This window comes from Chiloscyllium punctatum, chromosome 12 (assembly GCF_047496795.1).
Source record: "Chiloscyllium punctatum isolate Juve2018m chromosome 12, sChiPun1.3, whole genome shotgun sequence".
NCBI lineage: Eukaryota > Metazoa > Chordata > Chondrichthyes > Orectolobiformes > Hemiscylliidae > Chiloscyllium > Chiloscyllium punctatum.
In genome coordinates this window covers 33,899,228-33,926,643 of record NC_092750.1, presented here as the reverse complement: position 1 = coordinate 33,926,643, position 27,416 = coordinate 33,899,228, and the positions used below count along the sequence as shown (strand labels likewise).

At 40.8% G+C, this 27,416-nt stretch overlaps 1 protein-coding gene across 2 annotated transcripts in view; it reads right to left on the bottom strand.

Annotated features, from left to right (window-relative positions):
* The window catches only part of cacna2d3a (calcium channel, voltage-dependent, alpha 2/delta subunit 3a), a 950,991-nt gene that overhangs the window by 368,042 nt on the left and 555,533 nt on the right, over positions 1-27,416 (bottom strand). For both annotated transcript variants that reach the window (XM_072582307.1, XM_072582308.1), the window contains exon 12: positions 12,814-12,892. In XM_072582307.1, the coding sequence (XP_072438408.1) occupies positions 12,814-12,892 (79 nt within the window). The remainder of the gene's footprint in view (positions 1-12,813; positions 12,893-27,416) is intronic.

Below are 27,416 nucleotides of genomic sequence, written 5' to 3'. Positions count from 1 at the left end.
TGACGGGGCTCCTTATTGCCACAGTCAGTCATATGCAGCAGGAGGTCATGCTCACTTTCTGCAATTGTCCTTAAGTGCTCTCCATGCTCCACCTGAACCCAAAGGCGTCACTAAAAAGAAATTAAATGAAAGAAATTCCTTAAATTACTTCTGTACCTCTGTGTGCAGTTCCAACAGGAACTTTGAGCAGCAAATAATTTGCCCAGCAAAAGCCTAAAATTGCATCTGAATCCTATGAGCATCTGAGGATCTTGATTTACAGAAGCTGATGAGGTACTGGCCTGTTTCTGTGAGTGCCCATGCCATTCATATTAAGCATTCCACCACCAGCAAGGTGATTTGTCTTCAGACTTCAGGGTGGAAAGGTGTCTCCAAATTTTGTAACATAGCTTGGAAAACATAAGGGCGCAAGGTGGGAAATGGGCAAATGACATGTCAATTTAGCATCACTGCAGGACTGGATGGGGGGGAAGAAATCCATAATAGTGGGAGTATAATCTACAGAAGTAATATTTCGCCAGGGAGAGGACTCCATGGTGTGACTCAAATGTCATTTGCACAAGAACCATTTCAACACAAACATCCAGGATTGCAAGTGCTCACAGCTACTTTTGATGTGCAAAGTGTGCCCATGCATTTCAGCATTTACAGAGACGAGGATATCTATGCCAGAATTAAAAGGAAAAGTCACCATTTTATTGAGTACAAAATGAAACTGATAAACAAGTCACTCTACCTAGGAGAAGACTGGCAGCCAACTGTGCAAAAAAATAATAACAGGAGCAGGAGTTCAGTAACTCTGGAAATGAGTGACTATGAGGTTCTTTCTGGTCTGTCAAGCTCAGTAGATAACTGCTCTGTCTTCCTCACGCTGACAGATCTCCTTGCCCATCAGGATCCTCATTGTTCTCCTCAGAGGTTTCCTCTTACCTCTGCATCTCCTACTTAGCCAATATGTCTTCACTTCATTTACTGAGATTGTAGAGTGTACAGCATATCATTATGATGATATGGACACCCTGAATGGGCAGAAGTTAATTTTGAAGGGGAATTTAATTCTGGTGAGGAGGGTAAGTAATGAAATACAAACGCATGTGTATAGGCTTCTTGATGCTTGATAGCAAAAAAATTCTCCCACCATCTGAAGAGGGGGAACTTAATTATGAAGATTTAACTCAAAGGCAAAAATCTGATTTTTGGACTATTGCCCTGTTAGTTCCTGAAACTCGCCATTATCCTTGCTACCTCAGGGAGTGGAAAATGACGCCCTTCTGTGGGATTGGAATAAAAGCCAAAGATGATTCACATCCTCCACAGCTGCTAAAAGAAAGCCAATGTTGTTAGGCAGTTACAAAGTAAAGGAATGATAACCCACAGGGAAAAAATGGTGAAACAAAACCCTTTAATCTTATGAAATGACTGTATTGCTCGGCCTGGGTGAAGTAGCTGCACAAAGGCTGGTATCCCATTATCTAGTCACTATTCAAATACTTATGCACAGTGCACTGACTGGGGCCAGCCAGTTGGGATCAGTTCTTGGAATTGAGGAGATTCTAAATGCCCTGTTTATATTAGTCAGCCAGGTTAACAAGCCCAGTCAAGGATCTCACAGTCAACAAGATTCACCTGGTTCCAACCGCTACATCCTTCCACCGCCCCCTGCCAAAGTCCAAGGATGTAAGCCTGGTCTTTCTCCTTTAGTTTTTCTTGAATCATAGAATCTCTAAAGTGTGGAAACAGGCCATTCAGCCCAACAGATCCACACCGACCCTCCGAAGAGTATCTCAACCAAATCCATTTCTCTGCCCTATTGCTCTACATTTCCTATGACTAATGCACTCAAGCTGCACACTCCTGAACACTTTGGGCAATTTAGCATGGCCAATTCACCTGACCTACACATCTTTGGACTATGAGAGAAAACTAGAGCAGCTGCAAGAATCCCACGCAGACATGAGAATGTGCAAACTCCACACAGACAGTTGCCAGAGTCTGGAATTGAACGCAGGTCCCTGGTGCTGTGAGGCAGCAGTGCTAACCACTGAGCCACCATGGGACACCATATCTAGTTGCTCAAAGTCGGACCTTGACACAGGTGGCTTGTAGAGTGTAGAGTGTGTCAGGAAAGATTCTTCCTCTTCTTCCAGCAGTAACAGTAGCGAGAATGTATCCATCTTGGACTCTGAGGTTTCCTCGACACTAGATGGAGGGGAAGAGCCCATGGTTTCTGACAGGCCTTCTGGCTGTTCTGAGGGGCTGGATATGTTTTGCTCCTGCCCCTTATCAGAAGTAACAACTTTCAGGTGATCCATGTTTGTTCAGAATTGTATACCTACCTGAACCTGGTAAGTGATGAGACATGACCTTACGTCAACCTCGCCTTATACCCACCCAGGGCCATTTGCATGTTTCCAGCACCAAACTTCATCCCCAAATTAAATTGTCTCTCTTGCATTTGGCCAGCATTGGCATTCTTGTTGCTGTTCACTTACACCCATGTCAGGGTTTGATTTGGTGTGGAGTCTTCTCCCCATCAGCAACTCTGCTGGAGCTAGCCCTGTTGCTGCGTGTGTGTTGGTCCTATAGTCCAACAGGAACAGGGACAGTTTGGTATTGAGTGAGGCTGTAGGCTGCTTCTTTTTGCCTGTCTTCAATGTTTGGAATGTTCCTTCCGCCATTGGATGATAGATGGAAAGGAGCTGACTTATGTGCCAGATGCTATTTGAGTTTAGGAAATACTCAGATTCCCTGCTGGGAAATAACAGCCCATTGTCTGTGACTAATACTTCCAAGAGTCTGTATGTCACGAATGATGCTCGCAATTTCTCAATCGTCCTCCCTGTGTTTGCCGAATGGACTTTATGCACCTCCAACCACTTTGCTTGGGTGTCCACAATGACCAGGAACACTGAGCCCATGAAAGGACCGGCACAATCAATATGTAAATAAGTCCAGGATTTACCTGTCCTTTCCTACGAATGTAGGGGCGCTGCCAGTGGTAATTCTTGTCCATGTTGGAATTCTAGGCTCTGACTCACCAACACAGTTATGTCAGCATCAAACCCTGGCCACCTGATATAGCTTCTTGCTAGCATCTTCATCTTGGAAACCCCTGAATGACCCTAATGGAATTCAGCTGAATTCTATTGGAAGCTTTGGCCTGCTCCGCCTCATCTTGTTTCATTATCCTTTAGTGGACCAACCCTTTCTCTAGTTACCTGCTTGCTTCTTATATAAGAATAAAATGCTTTGGGGTTCTCCTTAATTCTGCTCGCTAAAGCTATTTCATGACCCCTTTTAGCCTGCTTGATTCCTCATTTAAGAATTGTCCTCTCCTGCCACTATCAATGCCCTGCTTTTCAACTCTGTTATAATTCCCAATAATCTACATCACAGCTCTCAAAAAGGCATTGTTATATGGGCATGCATTTCAGTATCCAGTCATGGATTCATTTGACAAGCCATTGTGTTTTTCTGCAAATGTTTCGTCACCTGGCTAAGTGACATCATCAGTGCATTTTTGATAAGGTGTTGGTGCTCTGTCCTGCCCGGTATTTATATGTCTTGGTTTGTTGGTACTTCTGGTTCTGTATCCAAGTGGTTTGTAGAAAGGATCCAGTTCAATGTGTCTATTGATTGAGTTCTAGTTGGAGTGCCAGGTTTCAAGGATTCTCTGGCGTGTCTCTGTTTGGCCTGTGCTGGGATGGTTACATTGTCCCAGTTGAATTTGTGTATTTTGTTGTCTGTCTGGTTGTCAGTATCCTTTTGTTCAAAATTAAAATTATTAGCCAAATCTTGTGAAACCTACTGCAAAGACCTGTGAAAATAACACAGATAATAACTTAAATACAGTGATGATAAGAGTGCTTCAATGCCAACTTTAATTTTTCAAATGCCACATTAAACCAAGGCACCAACTGCCCTGTTGGGTGCTCATGAAAGATTCCATGACATTACGTAAAGAGAGTAGTGGAATCCTCCTGGTATTTTAGCCAATCTAGTTATTGGTCTCATTGCAGTTTGTGAAGCTGTTGTTTGCAACTGAGCTGTGGCATTGCAACACAACGAAAGTGAGTGGATGTCAAAAGTACATTATTAGGAGCTAAACACTTTGGAACATCCTTGGATTGTAAAAATACAGGTTCCTTAGCTACTGGCTCCAAACCTTCCCTGGAAACAGACTGTTATTAACCTGGTCTCTTTGCAACCAAACCTTTGATGTCTATGTCTTATCTCACAGCAAGTTCTGTTGCTCGGGTAACATTGTGCTCATTGACTTACATTGGTTATCGGTCAAGGAGCATCATGATTTTAAAGTTCTCATCATTATCAAATACTTCTCGAGCTCTTTCACTTCCTTATCTCTGTAACCTCCTCTAAATTCACAGTCATCTGAGATATCTGTGCTCCTGTAATTTTGCTAACTTGTGCATTTCCAGTTATAATTGTTTTGGCAATTTTAGTTGTGCCTTTTGGTGGCATATCCTCCAAGTTCTGGAATTCCCTCCCCAAACTCTTCTGCTTCACCTTTCCTGATTTAAGGCATTTCTTGGAACCTAGATATTTGATCAAATTTTTGGGTATCTGATTTAATATCTCCTAATGTGGTTCAGTATCATACTTTGTTTTATCATGCTCCTGTAATTCACCTTGGGATATCTAATTATGTCAAAGGCAACACGTGATGACAAGTGATTACACTTGTTAACTCTTAATGTTCATTAAGGAATGTCCCTTTCATTCCTTGCCTTTATTTCTCTGTTCTCCTTAAAAACTATGGATTTACAAAAATGGCAGCCCTATCCACTGACTGATAGGTCAGAGGTGATCCTGCCTCTGCCAGTGAAAAGAGGACTGGATTTTACAGTTAGCAGCAATTATCAGGCAAACTGATGCCCAGGAGCTGTCCAGTCCCAAAAAAATGTTACCAGGAGCAATAGCCAGTGCTAGGACTGCAGGAAGTGGTCATCCCTTTACAAGGGGAGTTCCTCTATTGAGTACATTGTGTCCAACAGGATGGCCTGCCCCAAGACCACAGCTAGACCAACAGTGTACAGCTAGCAGTCTTACTGCATTGTGTGTGGCCTCTCAACCTCCAGGCTATTGGCTTTTGACGGAACGTCGATTTTGCTGCTCCTTGGATGCTGCCTGAACTGCTGTGCTCTTCCAGCATCACTAATCCAGAATATTGTTAATGAAATACCTGTGACAGAGGGAAGTGATGCTTACATTCACTCACTACACCATTTACTATCTACAAGATGCACTGCAGCAACATGCCCTAAAGTTCCTTCAAAGGCAAATTCTGGACCAGCATTCCCTCTAATTGCTGCACAGGCCATAGAGGTCCATATGCAGAATTGAACTCCAGAACCAGAAGTCAATACTGTGATTGTTGTTGAAAATGTGTTCCTGGAAAAGCGCAGCAGGTCAGGCAGCATTCAAGGAGCAGGAGAATCAACGTTTCAGGCATGGGCCCTTCTTCAGGAGCCTGAAGAAGGGCTCATGCTCGAAATGTCGATTCTCCTGCTCCTTGGATGCTGCCTGACCTGCTGCACTTTTCCAGCAACACATTTTCAGCTCTGATATCCAGCATCTGCAGTCCTCACTTTTTCCACGGTGATTGTTGTGTCAATCACCGTGTGCAAATCCTTGGAGCAGCGGGCATGCAGTGTTTCAGTTAGAGCAAACATTGTTCTGAACCCATGACCTCTCCTGCCAAGAAGGACAAGAACAGCAAATACATAGCAATACCACTACATGTGGTTGAATGTACCGCTTTTCAGGTCTTCAAAGAAATGTCTTCATTCATTGGATATGAGCATTGATGGCAAAGTTAGCATTTATTGCCCATTCCTAATTATCCTGAGGAACATAGTGATATGCCATTTGAATTACAGCATCCTGTATGATGCATTCAATTTAAATGGAACATTCAACTTCAGGTCATTTGGTACAAAAGATATAAACTGAAGCAATCTTGTTTGTTTATCTTGCGAGTTCGTGAGTTAAAATGATGTGCAACAATTAAAATTGATTGTGTCTTTTCAGTGTTGCTTTCAATTCATTTTGTTCCCTGTGTAGATGTCAAACTGTACAAATCCTGTTGGCTACATTCTATTTGAACATTACTGTAGTTTTTGTCTGAGTAATAGTTTTGTTTGCAAGATGAATTTTATTTTGGCTATTACTGAGCATGCCCAGACAAACTTGATTGAGTTTTTTGAAGAAGTAACAAAGATGAATGATGAGGGCAGAGTGGTAGACGTAATCTTTATGGACTCTAGTAAGACGTTCGACAAAATTCCCCATGGGAGACTGGTTAGCAAGGTTCAATCTCATGGAATACAGGGAGAACTAGCCATTTGGATACAGAAATGGCTCAAAGGTAGAAGACAGAGCGTGGTGGTGGAGGGTTGTTTCTCTGACTGGAGGCCTGTAAGCAGTTGGAGTGCCACAAGGATCAGTGCTGGTTCCAATACTTTTTGTCATCTATACAAATGATTTGGATGTGAGCATAAGAGGTATAGTTAGTAACTTTGCAGATGATACCAAAATTGGAGGTATGGTGGACAGCAAAGAAGGTTACCTGAGATTACAATGGGATCTTGATCAGATGGGCCAATGGGCTGAGGAGTGGCAGATGGAGTTTAATTCAGATAAATGCGAGGTGCTGCATTTTGGGAAAGCAAATCTTAGCAGGACTTATACACTTAATGGTAAGGTTCTAGGGAATGTTGCTGAACAAAGAGACCTTGGAGTGCAGGTTCATAGCTCCTTGAAAGTGGAGTCATAGGTAGATACGATAGTGAAGGAGGCGTTTGGTATGCTTTCCGTTGTTGGTCAGAGTATTGAGTACAGGAGTTGGGAGATCATGTTGCGGCTGTACAGGACATTGGTTAGGCCAGTGTTGGAATATTGTGTGCAATTCTGGTCTCCTTCCTATCAGAAGGATGTTGTAGAACTTGAAAGAGTTCAGAAAAGACTTACAAGGATGTTGCCAGGGTTGGAGGATTTGAGCTATAGGGAGAGGGTTAATAGGCTGAGGCAGTTTTTCTTGGACCGTCAGAGGCTGAGGGATGACCTTATAGGGGTTTTAAAATCATAAGAGGCATGGACTTTTCTCTGAGGTGGGGGAGTCCAGAACGAGAGGGAATAGGTTTAGGGTGAGAGGAGAAAGATATAAAAGAGACCTAAGGGGCAACTTTTTCACGCAGAGGGTGGTACGTGTATGGAATGAGCTGCAGGAGAAAATGGTGGAGGCTAGTCCAATTGCAACATTTAAAAGGCATGTGGATGGGGATATGAATAGGAAGGGCTTGAAGGCATATGGGCTGGGTGCTGGCAAGTCGGGCTAGATTAGGAAGGAATATCTGGTAGGGATGAACGAGTTGGATCGAAGGGTCTGTTTCCATGCTGTACATCTCTATGTCTCTATGGCAATTACTCTGCAAAAAGCTACCAACATAATGCAAAATTTGAGGTTTGCCAGTGATTGATGTTATGGAGCTAGTTATAATCATTGCAGTTTTATCTGTGCAGTAATCTTGGGGGTAATTAATACTATGCACAGGGATAATTTATCAATTTAATCACCTTGCTATTTAAATCATTTTATCAGGGTGTTTGATGTGACAGCATAAATGTGTTGCATTAGTTTCTTGTGTTCTTTTTGCTGAGTTGTATATAATTCACTGAGTTATTCTTTAAATAAACCGTAAGGAAGCTCAGAATGGAAACAGACCATTGTCCAGCAAATCTATTATTTTCATCGACCACACAAATCCATTTTACCATGAATTTACACCATCTATTTTATATTTTGGAGGAAGTTTCCATATTCTCTCCAGTCTTCACATGCAAAAACCAAGCAAAAGTTCCAAAGGCTTATTTAACCTTTTCACACATCATCGAATATCAAACATTTCTAGAACCTTTCAAGACACAGCAGTCTATCAGCAGTTATTCTGAGGACTATAGCTGCAGCCAAATGTCTGTGTAATGCTGTGGTCAAGGATGTGGCGGTGACAATGGACCATAACTGATACCCAGAGCCCATTATAGAGACCCCAGGCAATGTCAAGTGGAGCAGCAGAGGAGGAACAAGAAGGGGAGAGGAAGATAAACTCTATTAATATGTTTTAATATATCCAGCAATTCAAAATGGCGCCAGAGCTTGGTGACACTAAACACTTCTCATTGTTTTTTTAAAAAACATGTGACAATAAATCATTCAATTCAAGAATGTCCATACACGTCAGGAATTATCCGATTGCCACCTGAACAGCCAACTCCGAGAAACTTCAATAGGCTGCAGATGGGATTTCCACCTCTCACTTGGGAAGACAGCCCAATCAGTTCTGTCACCCAGAAGCATATTGGCAAGGACTAGGATTGCAAGAAGTCCACAGATTTGAAATCCCTGAGTTAATGATCATTTAAGTGTTCATAGTGGTGGTGGTGGGTGGGGTGGGGTGGGGTGGGGGTGGTTAGGATTCTATTTCACAAGGTGAGGGTGAAGCCTGACAGGAATGGGTAAGGACAGTAGAGGTCTCATTGGAGAGACTGAGAAGTGAGAAGGAGTCCCTCCAGGGGGCAGACCTGATGCAGATTACCTCATATGCAAAGGAGACTGTAGCAGGAAATGCTCCTTACCCTATTTCCTGCCCAAGGGCTGAGCAAGGTGACTTTGTGCTAACTCTTACCATCCTGAATAAGAATACTCCTTAAGTGGGGTTGTTTATTACTTAATTAAGGGTCCCAACTGTAGTAAGCTGTCTCACCCTGTCCAATGTAAAATTGGAAAGATGTTGGCATGGGTTGGAATGGCACTCTGGAGAATTTTACAGGCCACTCTGCAAATCCATCAATAGTTTGGAATGCAAGTTCAGTCAAATTATTTGATCATTTTATGTGCAATCATATTATGATTACAATATAATTATCATTAATATTATATCTAATATGGTGGGATCAGCAATAATTCAACTGTTATTATTTTTCTCATGGTTTGAATCTTGATAGATATGCAATCATGTAGAAGGGTCTGATGTAATCTGTTGTCACGTGATTTCTCCAATGAAGTACACACTTGCAAAGGCTAAAAGTTTTACCACCTGATTTGCAAAGAATGGTTACTGTCAAGTGGGGCAGGAAGAAAACACTGCTTTCTAACAACATTCTAGTGTTATTTGATATATTCACTGCTCCTGAAGAACAATAATGCAGACAACATGAGATAGTTAGCAACCTCAGAGTGGAAGCTATAGTGGATGATCTGCTGGTTTATGAATGTTGAGAAACAAAGGAAGAAGCCATTGCTGACCAAGAACAAAACCTCATATGACTACTCAACAGAGATCACCAAGTCAATATGAAGCTGAACTAAAAAATAAAATTACAACTAGGGTGGCACGGCGGCTCAGTGGTTAGCACTGCTGCCTCACAGCACCAGGGACCCGGGTTCAATTCCAGCCTCGGGTGACTGTCTGTGTGGAGTTTGCTCATTCTCCCAGTGTCCGTGTGGATTTCCTCCAGGTTCTCCAGTTTCCTCCAACAATCCAGAGGTGGTGTGCATGCTAAATTGCCCATAGTGTTCAGGGATGTGTGGGTTAGGTGCATTGGTCAGGGGTAAATATAGGGTAGCGGAATAGGTCTGGGTGGGTTCCTCTTCAGAGGGTTGGTGTGAACTTGTTGGGCCAAAGGGCCTGTTTCTACATCTACAGATGGGCACATAGATCATGTACTGATGTACAGGTCATGAAAAATGTCTTCAGCTGGATTCCAAAAGGATGGGATGCAGTAACCAAATATAAAAGCAGTTTAGCAATTTGTTAGTTTTTTCAACTATTTGGCAAATCTCTTGCACAATTTGACGTTAGAGTGTGAACTGTGCCAACACACAGACAAGAACAAGCAGTGGTAATGGGGCACAGAACAAAAAGTAGTATTCACTAAAACTCAAGCAACTAGTGACAGCACTCAGTGTTGGAATATTACGATGTAAATGATGAAGTCCCATTGCAGAGCCTTACCACTGAGACAGAACTTGGAACAACCCTAATTCAGCAAGGTCAACTTTTTGCATTTGAATCTAGGAGGCTGACACAAACAGAAAGATGTTAAGCTCAAATCTAGAAAGAGTGCTTAACCATTGTCTTTGCTCATGAACATTTTCATTAACGTGAAAACTTTCAGTCAAGTCTGTCCACATGCCAGTTCAAAGCATTTTCCTCAAACTGCAGCGATTGACACCATAGAATCTGCTTTGGTATCATGCAGGCATGACACATAGGCAAGGGAACCAGATGCATATTGCAGGTACGCTATTGAGACCAGCTCTCTCATTGAAGAAAGTGGAGGATCTACAATCGAATATAAAATCTTCCAGATTCAATGTGAACCAATAGCTCATCATGCTCTGGAAGTTATTAAGCCAGCAGAGGCACTAAATATAATAGACAAGTGCTTGGCGTAAGTCAAGTAAAATATGCAACAAGACACATATCCCCAAATGCTTCATAAAGTAATGATAAATGTATAGGCAGAGAGCATGAAGGGCACACCTATTACTATAACAGCAAATTGGGCAAAGAGAGATGAATTAATAGCCCCAGAGACTGATGGCATATTGTACAAAGGAAATAGAGTAATTATTCTGGAGGAACTGATGGAAAAGTTTCTAAAGAACATCTGTGAAGCTATCAGGGAACTGAATCAAGTCTGATGGAGGCAAGCGATGCGCTTCACTGGCCAAAAATAAGCAACAAAATCAAGGACTGTATCAGTCAATGCAGTGTTGAAATGAAAACCAAACTAAGCAAGGAAGAGAGCCATTGATGACACATGACATTCCAGATAGACCATGGATGAAGCTCAGAGTAGATCTTTGCACCCTTTCAGGAATTAATGTGCTTGCCACTGTAGACTAGTATTCTGACTACTAGGCAGTAGACTACCACTGAGATTGTCAAATACCCACAAGTTCACTTCAGATATTATGGCATTCCAACATTTTCAAGAGTGACAATGGCCCTCAGTCACTTCAAGAAAGATTAGGAAACTCAATATCACATATTATCTCCACATTATCAAAGAGAAAGGCATAGTGAAAACCAAAAAAAAAAGCATTATAAAGAAATTGAGTAATTCCTACACAGATGTAAACAAAGAAATCATTGAGTGGAGAAACACACTTACAGAAGATATAGAACATTGTCCAGTACAAAGATTAATGTCATACTGTATACAGACTTCACTTCCAATAGCAAAAAAGCTACTGAAGCCATAAGTAGTAACAGGGCATGAGTATAAAATAAAGATAATAAAATTGAGACAGCTGAAAGCTAAATTTCATTTCACGAGACTGCTAAACCAATGCCAGAGTTGATTACTGAAGAGCCAGTCAGGGTACAAACAAAGAATGATCTCAACGAAAGCTACCATAAGAAGTGAATGACTAGATATACTGTCTTAACCACAGGCACACACTGCAGAAGCTGTGCCTTAACTGCAGGGGAATGAACGATCTACACACATTAACCAGCTGGCGGAGAGGTCCACACCAACCCAACAAAAAAAAAGAACAACAGCTACCACAGCAACAACAATTATCCAGCAATGACACACCCTGGCACAATAACATCAGCCAAATTAATAGCCAATGATAGCAGCAAATTCACATACCGTTACATAGAGAATGATGGAAATAGCAAACTGCTAAGGTATGCAAAGTGAACTGCCATCTAGTTGGTAACTTTGGGAACTAATAGTCAACATGATAATGCAAGACTTTTGTTACTTTTTATAAAAAGGGAGATGTTTGGATTGAAATGCAATCATGTACAAATGTTTATCCTAGTCCTGACCTGTAGTCATGACCTTTACAATGAGACATACACCCTATGGACAGATATTTTAAGCCTCACTTCAAGAAGTTCTCCTGTTGAACACACTGCTGTCTTCAGTCCATTAGTTGTTAGAAATAGAAATAGTTTGAGCAGATAATTAGAGGGGCATGCTTGAAAGAGGTTACTTAGGAAGAACAAAGCTTTTTTTATTGTAGACCAGAGCATTTTTCTGCATCGCTTCCATCTTTTGGTCACATTAGGGAGCAAACCTTAATTTACATTAAATTTAGAGAAATGATGATCTAGCCTCAGGCGGTACAGAACACATTATAGGAGCCTAAGTGAGCAGAACCATGAGAATGCGCCTTGTGTCCTTGTCTAAAGAGAAGGGGGAGGGGGAAGCTGGGGGCTGGTGGTGATGGGGGATATGATGCATGACACTACTACAGGGGCCCATAGTTATTATGTACCTACTTACATGTAGAAATAAGAATCATTGTCTGACATGAACAAAAAAAAGTCTTAAAAATATAGCTGCTTCAGGAAATCATTTGCAACAAAAATGCAAACTGAAATGGATAGTGCTAAGAAACTGAACATTGATGCACAATGGTCTGGATCTAATTTCATCTTTCACTTGATAATTTCTACTCATTTCCAGTCCCAAAATTCAGCAAATATAATTATTTTTGTTGTATTCACATCATAGTGAAATGCAGGTTACTTGGCAGATTGTACAGTACCAGGATAATTTTAACTTCGCTGTCACAATCGTGTCCAATTCACAAAATCTTCAAATTTTCATCTAATAATCACCAAACATATTACCATACTTCAATGCATGTTTTCAAAATGTCTCATGCAAGAACAGAATACTTATTAAGTTAGTATTTCTTTTATTATTGATGGTCCTCCTTTAGCAAATGAGAACCATTTACATGTAAGTTCTGTGCAAAAGACAAACCTTTATTTGCACATGCCATCCATTTCAGATTTTCAGAAAATACAGCTTCACGTCCAATCAAATAGGCGAATATTCGTACCTGAAAGAAAAGGATACCTCATTAGATTTCTGTCTGTTCCAGTTAAAATTAAAAACTTATAAATGAATTCAAAGTTTCATAATATTATGATGTTGTACGACTGTCTTTCTAATTTATGGCAAAATAGGACAATGGAGAGAGTCATGAATTCAGCTCATCAACAAGTTAGGGTTGCTTGGTTACTAGGGTGAAAGGCATGGCACTCTGGATGAAACTTATTGGCAGCAAGTGCAAAATGTTCACACCTGAAAATAAAGACAAGAAATACTGTATTGATTTGATAGACAGTCTTCAGGTCAGGTACAAATGAGAGAAAAAGGGAATTCTGTGTGAAAAAGACAAAGAATGATAGTTGTTGCAGTGTTGTCAGCAGAGAGAAGAGTGAGGCTGCAAGGTCTTAGGGTCTGCCAATCAGATATGCAGGAATGGTCCGATTGTTGGTGCTTGAATCAGAATTCTCCATAAATTAAGAACATCACCTTCTAATGGTCACTCAATGATACAACTGGGCAAAACAGGAAGAAGTGAACACATTGGCAGCTGGGAGTGCTATGCAATGGATTTGTTCCTGTGAAAACTGTTATTTTGTGGATAGCACAGTGCCAATGGTGATGTGGTTTCTTGGGTCAAACACCAAAGTCAGTATGCTACTATCTGAGTACTTCCTCCATGTTAGTTCATGTAACATATACCACAAACATTTGGTTCTTAAAGTTTATTAAGAACACTGGCTGTTTACATTGCTATACTATCACAAGCTTATACAATGTCTGGGTATTGTACTTGCTACTGTTGAGATATATTAGATTGAATTGAATTGAATTGAATTTATTGTCACATGTACTGAGGCACAGTGAAAAGCTTTGTCTTGAGAGCAATACAAGCAGATTACATAGTCAAGTAGCATAGATAAGTAAATAATAGGTAAACAGTGGCAAAAACAAAAACACAGGTACAAGCAAATGCTAAGAGTTTGTGAGTCCATTCAGTATTCTAACAATATTAGGGTAGAAACTGTTTCAATATCGGCTGGTGCATGCGTTCAGGCTTCTGTACCTTCTCCCCTAGAAGGAAGAGGTTGTAAAAAATCATTGCCAGGGTCGGATGGATCTTTGAGAATGCTGGTATTCCATAGGTTGGTCTTTGTAATTGTCCAGGCTGAGTTCACCACTCTCTATAACCGTCTCCGATCTTGAATGGTACAGCTGCCCATACCAGGTAGTGATGCATCCAGACAGAATACTTTTATTGACGCACCTATAAAAGTTGGCAAGGGTATTTGCCATCATGCCAAATTTTCTCAGCTTCCTGAGGAAGAAGAGATGTTGTTGGGCCTTTGTAACCAGTGTGTCCACATGAAGAGTCCAAGAAAGCTTGATTTGGAGATGCCAAGAAAGCTTGTTGTTGATGACCACTCCCAGGAGATTGATACTCTCCACTCGTTCTACCTCTGTGCCGTTAATGTGTAGGGGGACATGAGTAATATCCCACCGAAAGTCAATAATGAGTTCCCTGGTTTTGCCGGCATCGAGAGCTAGGTTGTTCTCAGTGCACCATTTTTCCAGGTCTTCCGCCTCCTATCTGTAGTCTGTTTCATCACCATCTGAGATTCGACCCACTACCATGGTGTCATCAGTGAACTTGTAAATGGCATTAGCCTGGGGGCTGAGTACACACTCCTGGGGGGGTTCTAGTGTTAAGTGTTAGTGAGGATGAAATATTGTCCCCAATCTTCACTGATTGTGGCAAGTGTGTCAGGAAACTGAGGATCCAGTTGCAGAGAGTGGGACTTAGTCTGAGATCACTAAGTTTAGTAATCAGTCTAAAGGGGATAATAGTGTTGAAGGCTGAACTCTAGTCAATGAGTAGGATTCTTACATAGCTGTTCTTGGGGTCAAGATGCTGTAGGGAGGAGTGCAGGGCAAGTGAAATGGCATCTGATGTGGATCTGTTGGCCCAATTGGCAAATTGGAGTGGGTCAAGAGTAGTGGGGAGGCTGGAGTTGATTAATGCCATGACCAGCTTTTCAAAGCACTTCATGATAACTGAAGTTAGGGCCACTGGGCTGTAGTTACTGAGACATGCTGCATGAGTCTTCTTAGGCACAGGGATGATGCTGGCCATCTTGAAACAGGCAGGGACAGTGGCCTGCTGCAGGGAGAGGTTTAAAATGTCCGAGAAGACTTCTGCCAGTTGATCTGCGCATGCTCTCAGTGCACGGCCTAGTACTCTGTCTGGTCCCATCACTTTCCTTGGATTCACGTGAAGGAAAACTGATCTGACCACTGATGCAGTGACTGTTGGGATAGGTTCATCAAGACTTGTCAGAATAGGTGTGACCTCTCCGCCAAAGTTCTGCTCAAAGCAAGCATAGAAGGCATTGAGACGATCTGGGAGGGATGTGTCATCATCTGCTATCTTGCGTTGTCTCTTTTTAGAACCTGTGATGTCATTTAGTCCTTGCCATAGTCGCTGGCGGTCCGTCTGGGTCTCTAGTTTGGATCGGTATTGGTCCTTGGCTTCTTTTTATTTGAGTGGGTCTTCTGATCTAAAGGCCTCACACCTGGTTTTTACCAGGATTTTTACCAGGATTCATCCAGGGTTTCCTGCTGGGTAACACCCAGATTGAGTTCCTCAGTATGCAGTCCTCCACACTTGCTGATAAAGTCGGTGACAGGGGTGGCGTACTCATCCAAGTTACCTGCGGACTGTTTGAACATGGCCCAATCAGCTGATTCCAGACAGCACCGAAGTTGATCTTCTACCACCTCCATCCAGCACTGGACTTGCATCTGTGAGGGGCTCTCCTGCTTGAGCTTTTGCCTGTAAGCCCGGAGAAGAAACACAGCATTGTGGTTGGAGTTCCCAAAACGAGGGCGGGGGATGGAGTGGTAGGCATCCTTCATAGTGATGTAGCAGTCAGGCCCCTGTTGGGGCAGGTAATATTCTGGTGGTACTTGGGCAACACCTTCCTTAGATTGGCTTGATTGAAGTTGCCAGATACAATTAACAGGGCCTCAGGGTGTTCTGTCTTCAGGGTGTTAGTGGTGGAGTACAGCACGTCCAGAGCTTCCTCAACAAAAGTTAGTATAGCAGCAGTAAATTCCTGTGGTAGATAGAAGGGGTGGCATTTGATGGTGAGGAGTTCAAGGTTTGGGGAGCAATGGCTGCCAGGGTTGCAATGTAGATACAGATAACTGACTGAATGAACATAATTCACTAACTCTACTGCACTGAGAAAATGACTGAAGGTGAGACAAGTACCTTTATATTGAAATAGTATATGTCATAATGTTATATAACTGTCATAAAAGTACATTGCATGCTTAGTTTGGAAACTATGCAAGAGCAAAGCATATCATTTTCCCTTTAAAGACTGGGAAACTTTTCCATACAATATGTACATTAACTTATATAGATTCTTGGGTTGAATTTTCCCCAAAACTGGCCACATGTCAATTTTGGGGAGTTTCATGCAGACTTTGCTTCTGTGAACTCTAGTGAGTTTTCTCAGGCAATTCTCTGCTGCTCACCTCATTAAGTATGAACCATGCCACTATGGCATCACTCTCATGCTATCTTGCACCCAACATCAGCAGAAGTACTGGGTACTGCTAAGATCCTCTGGGATTCATGTTGTTGGGACAATGTTTAAATCGCAGCTACAAACCAGGTGAAACGTTGCAAGCCAGCAACTGTCATTCACAGTGTGTTCCTGCACATGGCTGAGAAAGTGAAGTTAGCACACTGTTTCATCAACAGGGATCTGGATGTCTTTGTGGACAGAGTGGTGGAGACTAGGGTGGGCCACCTTTCTCAGGACCCCCAGAGGAGATGACAGCACCAGGCCCTGCCAGCCTGGTCTGAAGTTGCCATCTAGTTCAGTGCAGTGTTCATTGACTGGAGGAATGCCCAGCAATACAGGAAACAGGTTACTGACCATCCACACTTTGCAAGGCTAAATACGACCATTTGCTACATCAGACTCTGCTACTGCATCTACCACTCACCAAGGCTCCTGGTCAACCACTTCCATAATTGTATGTGGCAGCTTCCCTGAATTACTTTCACTCCCCCACACCCACCGCCCCTGCAACATAACTAACCCTGCTTATACTCTGCAGTTCCTCCTCACTCAGATCCCTCAACTCCTTCCCCTCACAAAAACAGCTGTGCCAACCACTTTCATCACACTTATTCCTTTCCTTTGTCTCAGTCCAGAAGAAAAAAAGTGGACAATAGGGCAGAGAGCATCAAGATGAATTGGGGGTGCCTTTCATAATCTCCTTAACCTTTATAAGGCATGAATCTTTGCCCGAAAGGGAAGGAGCTATGACCACATATGAGGTGATAGCGAGATCTCCATGCCCACCACCAGGTTAAGATTCATTGTTAACTGCTGCACTGTTATCGCATTACTATCACTGGGAATGGATTTTTCACATGCCCAAAATTCTACCTCTATTCACAATTCATTCCCTCTCCTGTCTTCTGCAGGCACTGGGGACATGCACAATCTCTGCCCTGAAAAGACCAGCCCGTCCAACCAACATCTCCGCTTCTGAGGAAGAAGTCACAGATTCCTTTCAAGGCCATCTTCTGTACCCTCCACTAATTCAGATAGTTCAGGTGTAAAACACCACAAGACTTGCTGTCAGGAAAAATCGGAAGCCAGGCAAAAGCAGCAAAAGGAGTGTGCTGCCACACAAATGCCTCACTCACTCCTTCCTGTGACCAACTTCTGCCTCATGTGTAACAGAGCTTCCAGTAGCCACATTGGTCCATATAGCCATCTACAGACTCACTGAGACAGTGTAAGAGAGTCATCCTCATCTGTGAGGGATCACCAATAATGATACTGCTACCTCAATGGGTACTTTAGCTGGATTATAGTCAGGAACACATTCTGGTGACCTTAACATTGCCAAATCTGCACAGCTGGTTGAGCAAGAAACACTTAGACATTCACACCCAGAGGAATTTGGGAGGCCAGGCACCTTTTCAGCCACAGGCAGGAGAGGATCTCATTATGTTGGCCATTAATAATTTCATCCAAATGCACAAACAGGAGCAAGAGCAGAAGGCAGGTTTGTTGGAGATAGTTGGGAATCTGATTTGAAGGTTGGAGGAGCTCACCAACACCATCTTATTGTGCTGCCTCTGGCATCTATGCATCTGGCTATCTCCAGGGATAGGTTGGTGTTTGCCGTGGAAACCAAGGTCCAGCACCCTCAGTATCTGCTGGATATACACATGGATCTGCATTCCATCACACAGCCATTGCTGCTCACGACCAAGGCAAATGGGGAACAAGGAACCTTACCTCTTCCTCACAAGGAGACAGGAAGGACTAGGAAACACCCAGCCAAAGGATGCACCAAAAACAGGCCCTCTAGAAGTCTACTCTGATCATACTGCAGTAGTGCCCAGCGCTCTAATGTCACCCTGCTTGCAATCTGTAACCTTGCAGTGGTCCAGGGCCAGAAGAGTGAGCCTTCAGCTGACCGGAACACTCTTAACATGTCTGGGCCTTTGCCCCATCTAAAACTTTAAACTGACAGGCCCCACTATAGGGCAAATTCCCTCCGTCCCAGCTCTGGAGTTCAGTACTGCACCTGGACATGATGGGATGGAAAATATAATCCTATGAGGGCACGTGAAATGGTTATGCTATTGAACGTATGATGTAGAGTGAAAGCATTCCAGAGGCCACTATATTAACTTGTGTTCAGTTCAGAAGAATCAGGAGGTCGGTTCGGGAAAACAGTGTTCACCCAAATAGAAGTATCCCAGCTGTGAGATTTTATATCAAAGTTTTCAAGCTGTCCAAACTGAAGAGATTTCCTGTGTGACAACATTTTCACATAGAGCGTGGTGCCTGTATATGGAACGAACTGCCAGAGGAAGTGATAGAGGCGAGTACACTTACAACACTTAAAAGACATCAAATCTTTCCAATCCATGTACCTGTCCAAATGTCCTCTAGATCTTTCCAATCCATGTACCTGTCTGAGAGGGACATGGGCCAAATGCAGGCAAATGGGACAAGGAGACTGGTCAGCATGGTAAAGCCAGGCCAAAGGGTCTGTTTCCATCCTGTATGACTCTATGCCTCATCAGAACTGAAAGAAGGGGCAGGTTGGCTGAACTGGAAAGAAGCTATAGAATTGTTTCAGCAGCCCATGTAGGAGAATTGGAAAGAAAACACTATAGATCTACATGTTCCTCCCTGACTTGCCCTCGTTGTTGAGGGTCTGGATCCCTGATTCCTATGTCACTCTCCGATTGACTTATTACTGGAAAACTTCAGTCTGTTTGAACTGGATCTTCAAGACCGATCATGAGCCATTTCTTAGACTGTAATGATTTCAGAGTCCCTGATTCTAATTAGTCCTTGCACCCGATTGACCATGCCAGAGGCCCTGGACTGATATCAGACACTGTCCTTTATGTACTGTTCCCCCTGGCTGATGACAGTTCCTTGACTTGACTGAGGACTACTCCCCTTAGACTTGAGACGGGAATATTTTGTTAAAGGGAAGTGAGTCTGGCATGTAAGTTGCTGGTGCATGCTGCAGATATGATACTGACATAGGACAGCTCAGGCAGCCATATATGGCTGGGCAGCAGCTTTAAAATCCAAAGTGTAGCATTGAATTGGAGAACTTACTCTGAGTGAGTCAGAGATTTGCCAAGATGATGTGGTGAGATGTGTGTGTTTGATGTCAACCTCCTTAGATGAGGGATGTAGGCGTCTGCCACCCTTGCAACACTCCGAGGTGCTGGAAACAGCTAGAAACCCAGAGGAGCAAACAGCCAACGAGAGCCACTAGGCTGACTTTTAGGTCAGGAATTGTCACTATCTAGTTTCTCTCCTCCATGTGAGAGAATAGTAAATTGTATATCAATTAGGTGAGAATAATTAGTGTTGTGATGTTAATGCATGTAATTACGTAAAAGATTTCAAGTGTTATATTAGCATTGAAGATGGATAATATCAATGCAAGGTTGCCAGACTCATTGTAAGCAGGTAGCTGATCGTGTGTGGACTGCAACAGATTGTGTCAGTTTCCTGAGTAAGTCTTTTGTAAGATATGTAAAAGGATGATACTCACACCAGTGACTAAGACTATAAAACACTAAGAAATGGGACCAGGAGTAGGCTGCTCAGCCCCTTGGGCCTGCTCTGCCATTCAATAGGATCATGGCTATTCTGACATTCTTCATGTCCATGTTTCTGTCCTCTCCCTGTAACCATTGTTGTCTCACTAGTGCATGTTGCCCATTCCTTTTGTAATATATTGCTGTGTCAAACTCACCTTAGGGCCTGTCAGACTGGGGCAGTAAGCTGTGATTTTGTAGATACCTCTGGAATTTCATTGAAATGTTTGGATGTTATGGATTGATCATTGGAAATATCCTTGCCATTTTTCCTTTGTTGACTATTTTTCACATGCTGCTATGGAACATTGGCATTGCACTTTGGGTTTCTCTGTTCAAGTGGATTTCTTGCACAAGTTAGCTCAATGTAATCTTGTAGAACACAATTTGCAAATGTCATGAAAAATTGGACAACATCTTGGTAACTGGACAAACCACATTTCATAAGATTTGAATACAGGTATTTTGCTGGAACTTTGATGGCTACAATAGTTGTTATAGTCCAGCATTTGAAGATGTTGTGGATCTGCTATGGTTGTTTCAAACTTGCATCCTTCTTCTTGCCATGCATCAATGGTATACCATTTGACTTTATGCAGAAGCACTTTTCTAAAGGATTTAATAGGTTTAGAGGTAATGAACAGTTCCATAAGCCTTTCAGTTGAGTTAACCTCAGTGCAATAACATTCCACACCTTTGCGGTCACATCTGCTTAAAAATTGGTCAATTAATTCATCTGGCTGTTGACAACATGTTATGAACTCAAGTACATCCTTAAGTTCATTTGAATTTTAATTTGATCTTCTAAAATTGGGAAAGTTTTGTCAGGATCTTTGTAGCCATTATTAGATGGACCAAAGGATCTTATTCTTCTTAATCCCTCATTTTCCAAAGCAATAAGGAATTTGACTGTCTGTTTTACAGTACTACTTAGAATAAAAAATATCTGATAAGGATTGATTTTTTTCATTAAACAACCAAAGATTTAACAAAATGTCTACAAAGTTTGTATGTTTAATTTCCATCTTTACAGTGCTTTCTAAAATGCCAATGTAAGAACTTGCATTGCAATGTAGTGCTTTGTAGAATATTTTTAATTTTGTTGTGCATCTCTTTTGTTTCTTTCTATTGTGGTTGTAATTTTAAAATTCTCATGCTTGTGCCAAAAATGCAATTAATATCACACCTATGCTTTTTATGAAAATATTTTGCTATTTAAAAACAAAAGGATTGATTAACTAACATCCTGACACAAATAAGGAATCTTAATGTATAAAATGGATTTCTCAGCATTTTTATGGTTTTTGTCGAGGATTTTTTTCTTAGATTGAAGCTGTCTTTCAGCATGACTTGAAAGACTCATCTGAAATTATCATAGCTGTGGTTCCTGTTTGCTTTTATAGTGAGAGAAAGTACTCACAACTGTACCCCCAATGTGATTGATGCACTTCAATTAGGACTTGATAAATTATTATGATCTCTCCACTTTAATTAGCTTGTCCAGTTTTGGATTACCTGTTACTTTGGTTAGACCATCAGCATGCGACTCTGACACCTGCCATGTAGCACTTTAGTCTTGGTTGAAACACCTTCGTCTTGAATGTAACACTTTACACCTGGTTATCAATTTCAGCTCTGAATTCAAATGGATGAAAAATCTGTTGCTATCACCTTTCCAGCCATTAGTACCAACTGCCTGGCACTAATTAGCTGTGACAATAAGATTTTAATACTTGCTTGCTGCTACCATGGCCTGTCATCTTGATATTGCTTCTTGGGTCAAACATTACTGCCAAACTGCTATGGTCTGAGTGCTCTCTATATGTTCATAAAATATATACCATAAAGATTGGATTTTTGTTGAGACAGATTATTTGACTTTTTTTAACAACACTATTTACAGAGCTAACATCACAGGCATGCATATTCAGCATTCTGTACTTGTTGATAATACTCTATGTTATGTACACCGATCTGATTGACTGAACACAATACACTAACTCCATGGCATTGATGGAGGGTCCAATGGTGATGTGGTATCTTTATGTCAGAATGTCACATGGTGTGATGTCACATAATTGTCTTGAAGGTACAGTACACTGTCTTTTTGGATTGGATATAGGCAATAACACAAAGACAGCAGGATGTAAAAGAGTATAGGATTTCACGTAATGTTCAAAAGTTAAAGAGGTATCTTTTTTGTCATTTAGAATATTAATTGCTGTATAAATAGCGCTTAGTTGATTTTTTTCCTAACTAAATGTGGAAAAAGGTTTAAAATTTGAAATCTTGTGTAATTCCTTTAAGTTGGTCACTTGGAATTCATTGAGTTTAATACCAACAGCAGTTAAATAATACCTTGGGACTTTAGCTTCATTGTCCCATTAGCAGCGTAATGAGTAGGTTACAAATCATTTTCACATCTGGATGAATTTTAAAAATGAATTTATATTCTGATTAATATGTACTAAGTTTTGTATAATAAATAAAATAGGAATTACATTTATATTAATTATGGAATTGCATAATCAAGGTAAATTAAATTGTTTATAAATTTAAGTTGAGATAGTGTGTAATTGAGAAATTGCGCATTAAAACATCCATACCTGTTAATTAGCAAGCTAAAAATCATAAACTAAGTTAAAAATTACACAACACCAGGTTATAGTCCAACAGATTTATTTGGAAGCACTAGCTTTCGGAGCACTGCTCCTTCATCAGGTGGTTGCCCTTGTTGGATCAGCTTGTTGGACTATAAGTTGGTATTGTGTAGTGCTCTGTTGGACTATAACCTGGTGTTGTGTGATTTTTAATTTTGTTCACCCCAGTCCAACATCAGCACCTACAAATCATAAACTATCTAAAAACTGCAGTCAAAACATAGGCAAGTCTATATCTTAAATAATACACTGTATTAGCAACTCATATACACTCTTTGGACACAGCCTTTCTGCCAATTACAAGACTGAAAGTGAGGTGGCATCATGGTTTTTCTGTCTATAGTTTCTTTCACCTTCTTCTGCCAATTTATGGCCTAACTGCTACAATTCATGATTTGTACCTGGTTTCACCCCATAATATAACAGGAATTGCAGGTTGCATTTACACAGCTCATACAACTCCACCTTGCTGATGTAGCAATATACAGCAGAGTCAATGTCAATGCCCCTAAGCTAGTTCAGCTGGTTCCCACCTAGGCCAAGCACAAGCCTGCTCCTTTAGGTTATGCTGCTTGTGAATCATTTTAAAAAGTCCCACAGCACCTAAATGCATAAGGCAGCTGAGAGAGACAGGCATTCTACTTTGCTAAATTTTTGTCGGTGCAATGTACTGTTAGCATTTCAAGTCCTCTTTTTGTTTAAATAGACATTTTTCTACAGTCTTCAGTGAGTTAAAGTCTATCAAAATAATCATCCTACCAAGGAAAGGCTGTTTCCTAAATAGTGTAGTTCTAATTAATTGTGAACGATTATCTATGTCACACCTGCAAATGAGCAAAAGAAAAAGTCTCTTGAGACCTAATATTAACCTTCATCATCAGCTCAATACAAGGGAAAAAATATAAATGCTTTAATTAACCTACTCCAAATTGCCAATAAATAGAATTTATATACTTTAGGGTATTAACATATTATGGTACCCCTGGGACAAGACCAATTGTCGTGCCCTGTTCAGATCATTCATGTGGAATAGAATTCAAAAGAGTCACACTCTGTTTCTCATCATATTTTCCCCTAAATGAATAAGCACTTGAAATATTCCAGCCACATTGGCTTTGAATTGGCAGAAAGAACACGCATTGCATCCAGAAATGGATTTGCAGCTGTTGTTTCAAAAATGGTTTCAGGGGACACAGCTGTTCAGGTTTTCTATTTAGATTTCTTTGAATACATAAGCACATAAATGTCCCCTGAAAATGACAATAGGATAATTGCTTGCTTATTTATCTAGGAGCTACAATTCTTCTGCAGTCTGAAATGATTTTATCCTGAATTAGTAAAAACTGCATGTTTGTTCCATCAAGTTTAAAATTTCTTCTTCAAATTGCTTACTGGTCACTTATGATAATTTTCTGTATTGCTTTTCAAAATAAATGAATGTGGTCCTGTCAGTTTAAAGGTAATAAGGGGTAATGTTTTATGATTTTGTGCTGCTGAGTCTGACCTGACAGGAGATTATATTGGGAATTCAGGTGCAAACATTGATGCTTCTGATTCACAGCCAACGTGGCTCTCCATCATTAAAAAAAGATTACCACTATAGGCTGCTGTCATATAAAAAAAAAGTTTTGTAAGGCTGAGTTATAAAATCTATTTGAATGAGTGATTATCTAATGTAACAAAAGATTCTTACATTTTGAAAACTTTGATAATAATTGAATTTTCAAAGCCTTGGAACAGGCTTTTAAAATTGTCTTATTGTTTTAAAAAGATGCTGTTTATGAAGTTAGTAATGACAAGATATAACTACAAATATTCGAAGAGACTAATTAAATTCAAGCCATTTGTTTTAAACAAATTATTGTTCTAAGACAGGACAGGTAAACTGTGCAACTTTAAGTGATAAATGACTGTGTTAGAAATGCAGGTCCTATAAGGGTAGAACTGAAAAGCTGCGGTATTTTTGATGCTTATTGGACTTTATAGCTAAGAGCTAGATTCTCCTATTCATCTCTGGGCACTTGGTGCAGACTGAAGCAGCCAAGTTGAAGGACCTCCACATAGGCCTGCCTAAAGTAGCCATCAACAGGATCAGACAGTGGGCCATGGAGGGGTTCACAAGTCCTTTCTGCCTGCCTCTTTTCCACAGCTGCATCCATGTCCATGTGTCCTTGGAGAGGGAGCATACGGCATCCATCAGTAGTCTCAGTAGTATTCTAAAATATTTAGAAATAGGTGGGTACCGTAGGCTTGAGAATTCTTTATTTCAGACACCAACACTGTTTGAAATAGACACCCCCATTTTCCTCATTTTTGATTTTCAATATTGTCACAGTGCCCATGATGGACAATCTTTGTAACTTGTTATTGAGCGATTTGTTAATTTGGTGGTGGGTTTATTTAGAAAAAAAAAGAGTTAGTTTCTTCCCTAGTGTGTGGATGGTTTCTGGATGGGGATAATGAAGGAAAAGGTGGAAACTGGTGTTTGTGCTAAACTGTGAATTCACAATAAAACCCTTATAAATCTCTGAAATGGTTTTCCTCCCAAATTCATCGTATAGATATTGGTGTGAGAAACAATCATTGTTTGTTGCTTTGAATTTTTAATTTTAAAAAAACCTATCATTCACCTATCATTCAACTCCCAAGTATCCTTCCCACTCTGATTTGTGGTTAATTATACAGCAATCATGCCTCTGCTATTACTACTCTTGAGGCAGTTATGGAATGGTTATAAAGAAAGTACTAACATGATTCTCTCCTATAGATGCTCTACAGCTGCATGAGTAGAGGTAAAGAATGGAACATGTAAGAAACTTTACATATTTTTCCAGTTTGCAGCTTAGCATTTTGGTGCTTTAATATGTTGCACTTTTGGACTAAACTTTATTTTGCTTCATAATGATTGTTATAAAATATCCAAATTGTTTGCTGTTCTCACTTTTAACGGCTTTAAGGATGAAATTTTAAAATGTCATGTCCGCAATACAGTTAATGATACAGAAAATACAATAAGTGAAAGAAACAACTCTATTTCTCCTTCTTGAATATGACCCTTTCAGTCCATCAGCACAGTTATTTTACATTGGTACTGAGCATCAGTGCAACTCATCGATTATAAATTACATCTCTCCACTGCTTCCTTCTTTTCCCCACTGCAGATTTAATCCCCAAAAAGGAATCAGAAGAAATGCATTTCTGTGTTAGACCCTAATACACATTTCTGGAAATACCATGCAACCTAATAGGCAGGATGTTTCATGTTATTCTGCATTATATCATGATCTGAGAAAGCATATCAGTTTTTGCAAAACTCAAAAACAACAACTTACTCAGCATATCTCAATAATAAATATTCATGCATTATTAGAGGTTAACATGTAAGTTTCATTTATTTACTTGTTTATTATTCATAACCTCCATCTGTTTTCCTTTACTCATTTAGCAAAAAAAATCTGACTAAATGTCTTCAATCCCTTGGTTGATCTGCAGGGTGCATAATAAGGTGGTTTCACTGTAAGGAACCTAATGATGGTCCAGAGTGGCAACTTATCACATATATCAACTTCCATGTCAGTACTTATCCGAGCTATTTCAGCTTAAGGATATGCATTTGTCACAGCAAGAACGCATTGCTGCTTCGTAAATGTTTGGAACAAGTACAAAATCTCCAAAAATGTGTCCAGGACCAGAAGAAGAAACTTTAGAAACCAGGCAGCTTAGGTTACAGCCCTCCCAAGGTACTTTGCAAAATCTACGTTAACATTTTGCCTTACAAAAACAATGGTATCATTTTACCATTCAGAGGATGCCTTCAGCAATGTAGTTCTATCTTATATGAAGTTAGGACCTTTACAAAAGTGAGGTTACTGGAGAGCATTCTGAAATGTGAAAGGCAAAATGGCTTGAGCAGAAGCAGAAGCAGAAAAATTACAGATAACAATGATTATTCACGTGAGACAGGAGAGCAATTGTACTATTTCAGCAAAAAAAATAGCTACAGGGTGTCCTCACTTACAGTCAGCTTTACATTCCTGAAAATTGTGAAATTAAGTGAAAAGAATTTAAGTGAAATAGGAATCAATGTTGAAATTTAAATTAGGTTTTATAAGGACTACATAATTAAAACATTATACCTGTAGCCTCTAAACTGAATACAGTACATTAAATGCCTTACAAAAACCTTAAAAGTATGGAAGAAAAATGTAACATGCTATTTATAGTACCTCCTATAGTGGATCCTCTGGTGATGGTGCTAGCGAGCTAAAGGACACTTGCTGGTGCCATCACTTGCTCTTGGTGACTGTCTGGTGGAGTTATTTGGGAAAGCCACAGCAAGATGTTTTGCTGGCTGACACCACCTCCAGAATCTATTTGGACTGCCGCTGTGGGACTGGTTACTTGGCTGTCTATCAGGCCTTAGCCTTCCTTCCCCTCCTCCTGACAATCATGTGGCTGGGGGTTCTGGCATTTCCTAGCTGCTTATGATAGCTTTCAGGGCTGTCAGGGTCCCTGCAGTGTGAGAAGCTCATCCATGATTGGGGAAACATAGAGGAGCTACTGGGCATTGTTCAGGAGGAGGATGGTATTTGCTTTTGTTTAGATGGAATTCAGAAGCTGTATATGTCATTCTGACTGGCTGCGTGGTTCTGTGCTTCTGACCAACACCACGGGGTATGGAAGGTGCCTGGCAAGTTCAGACA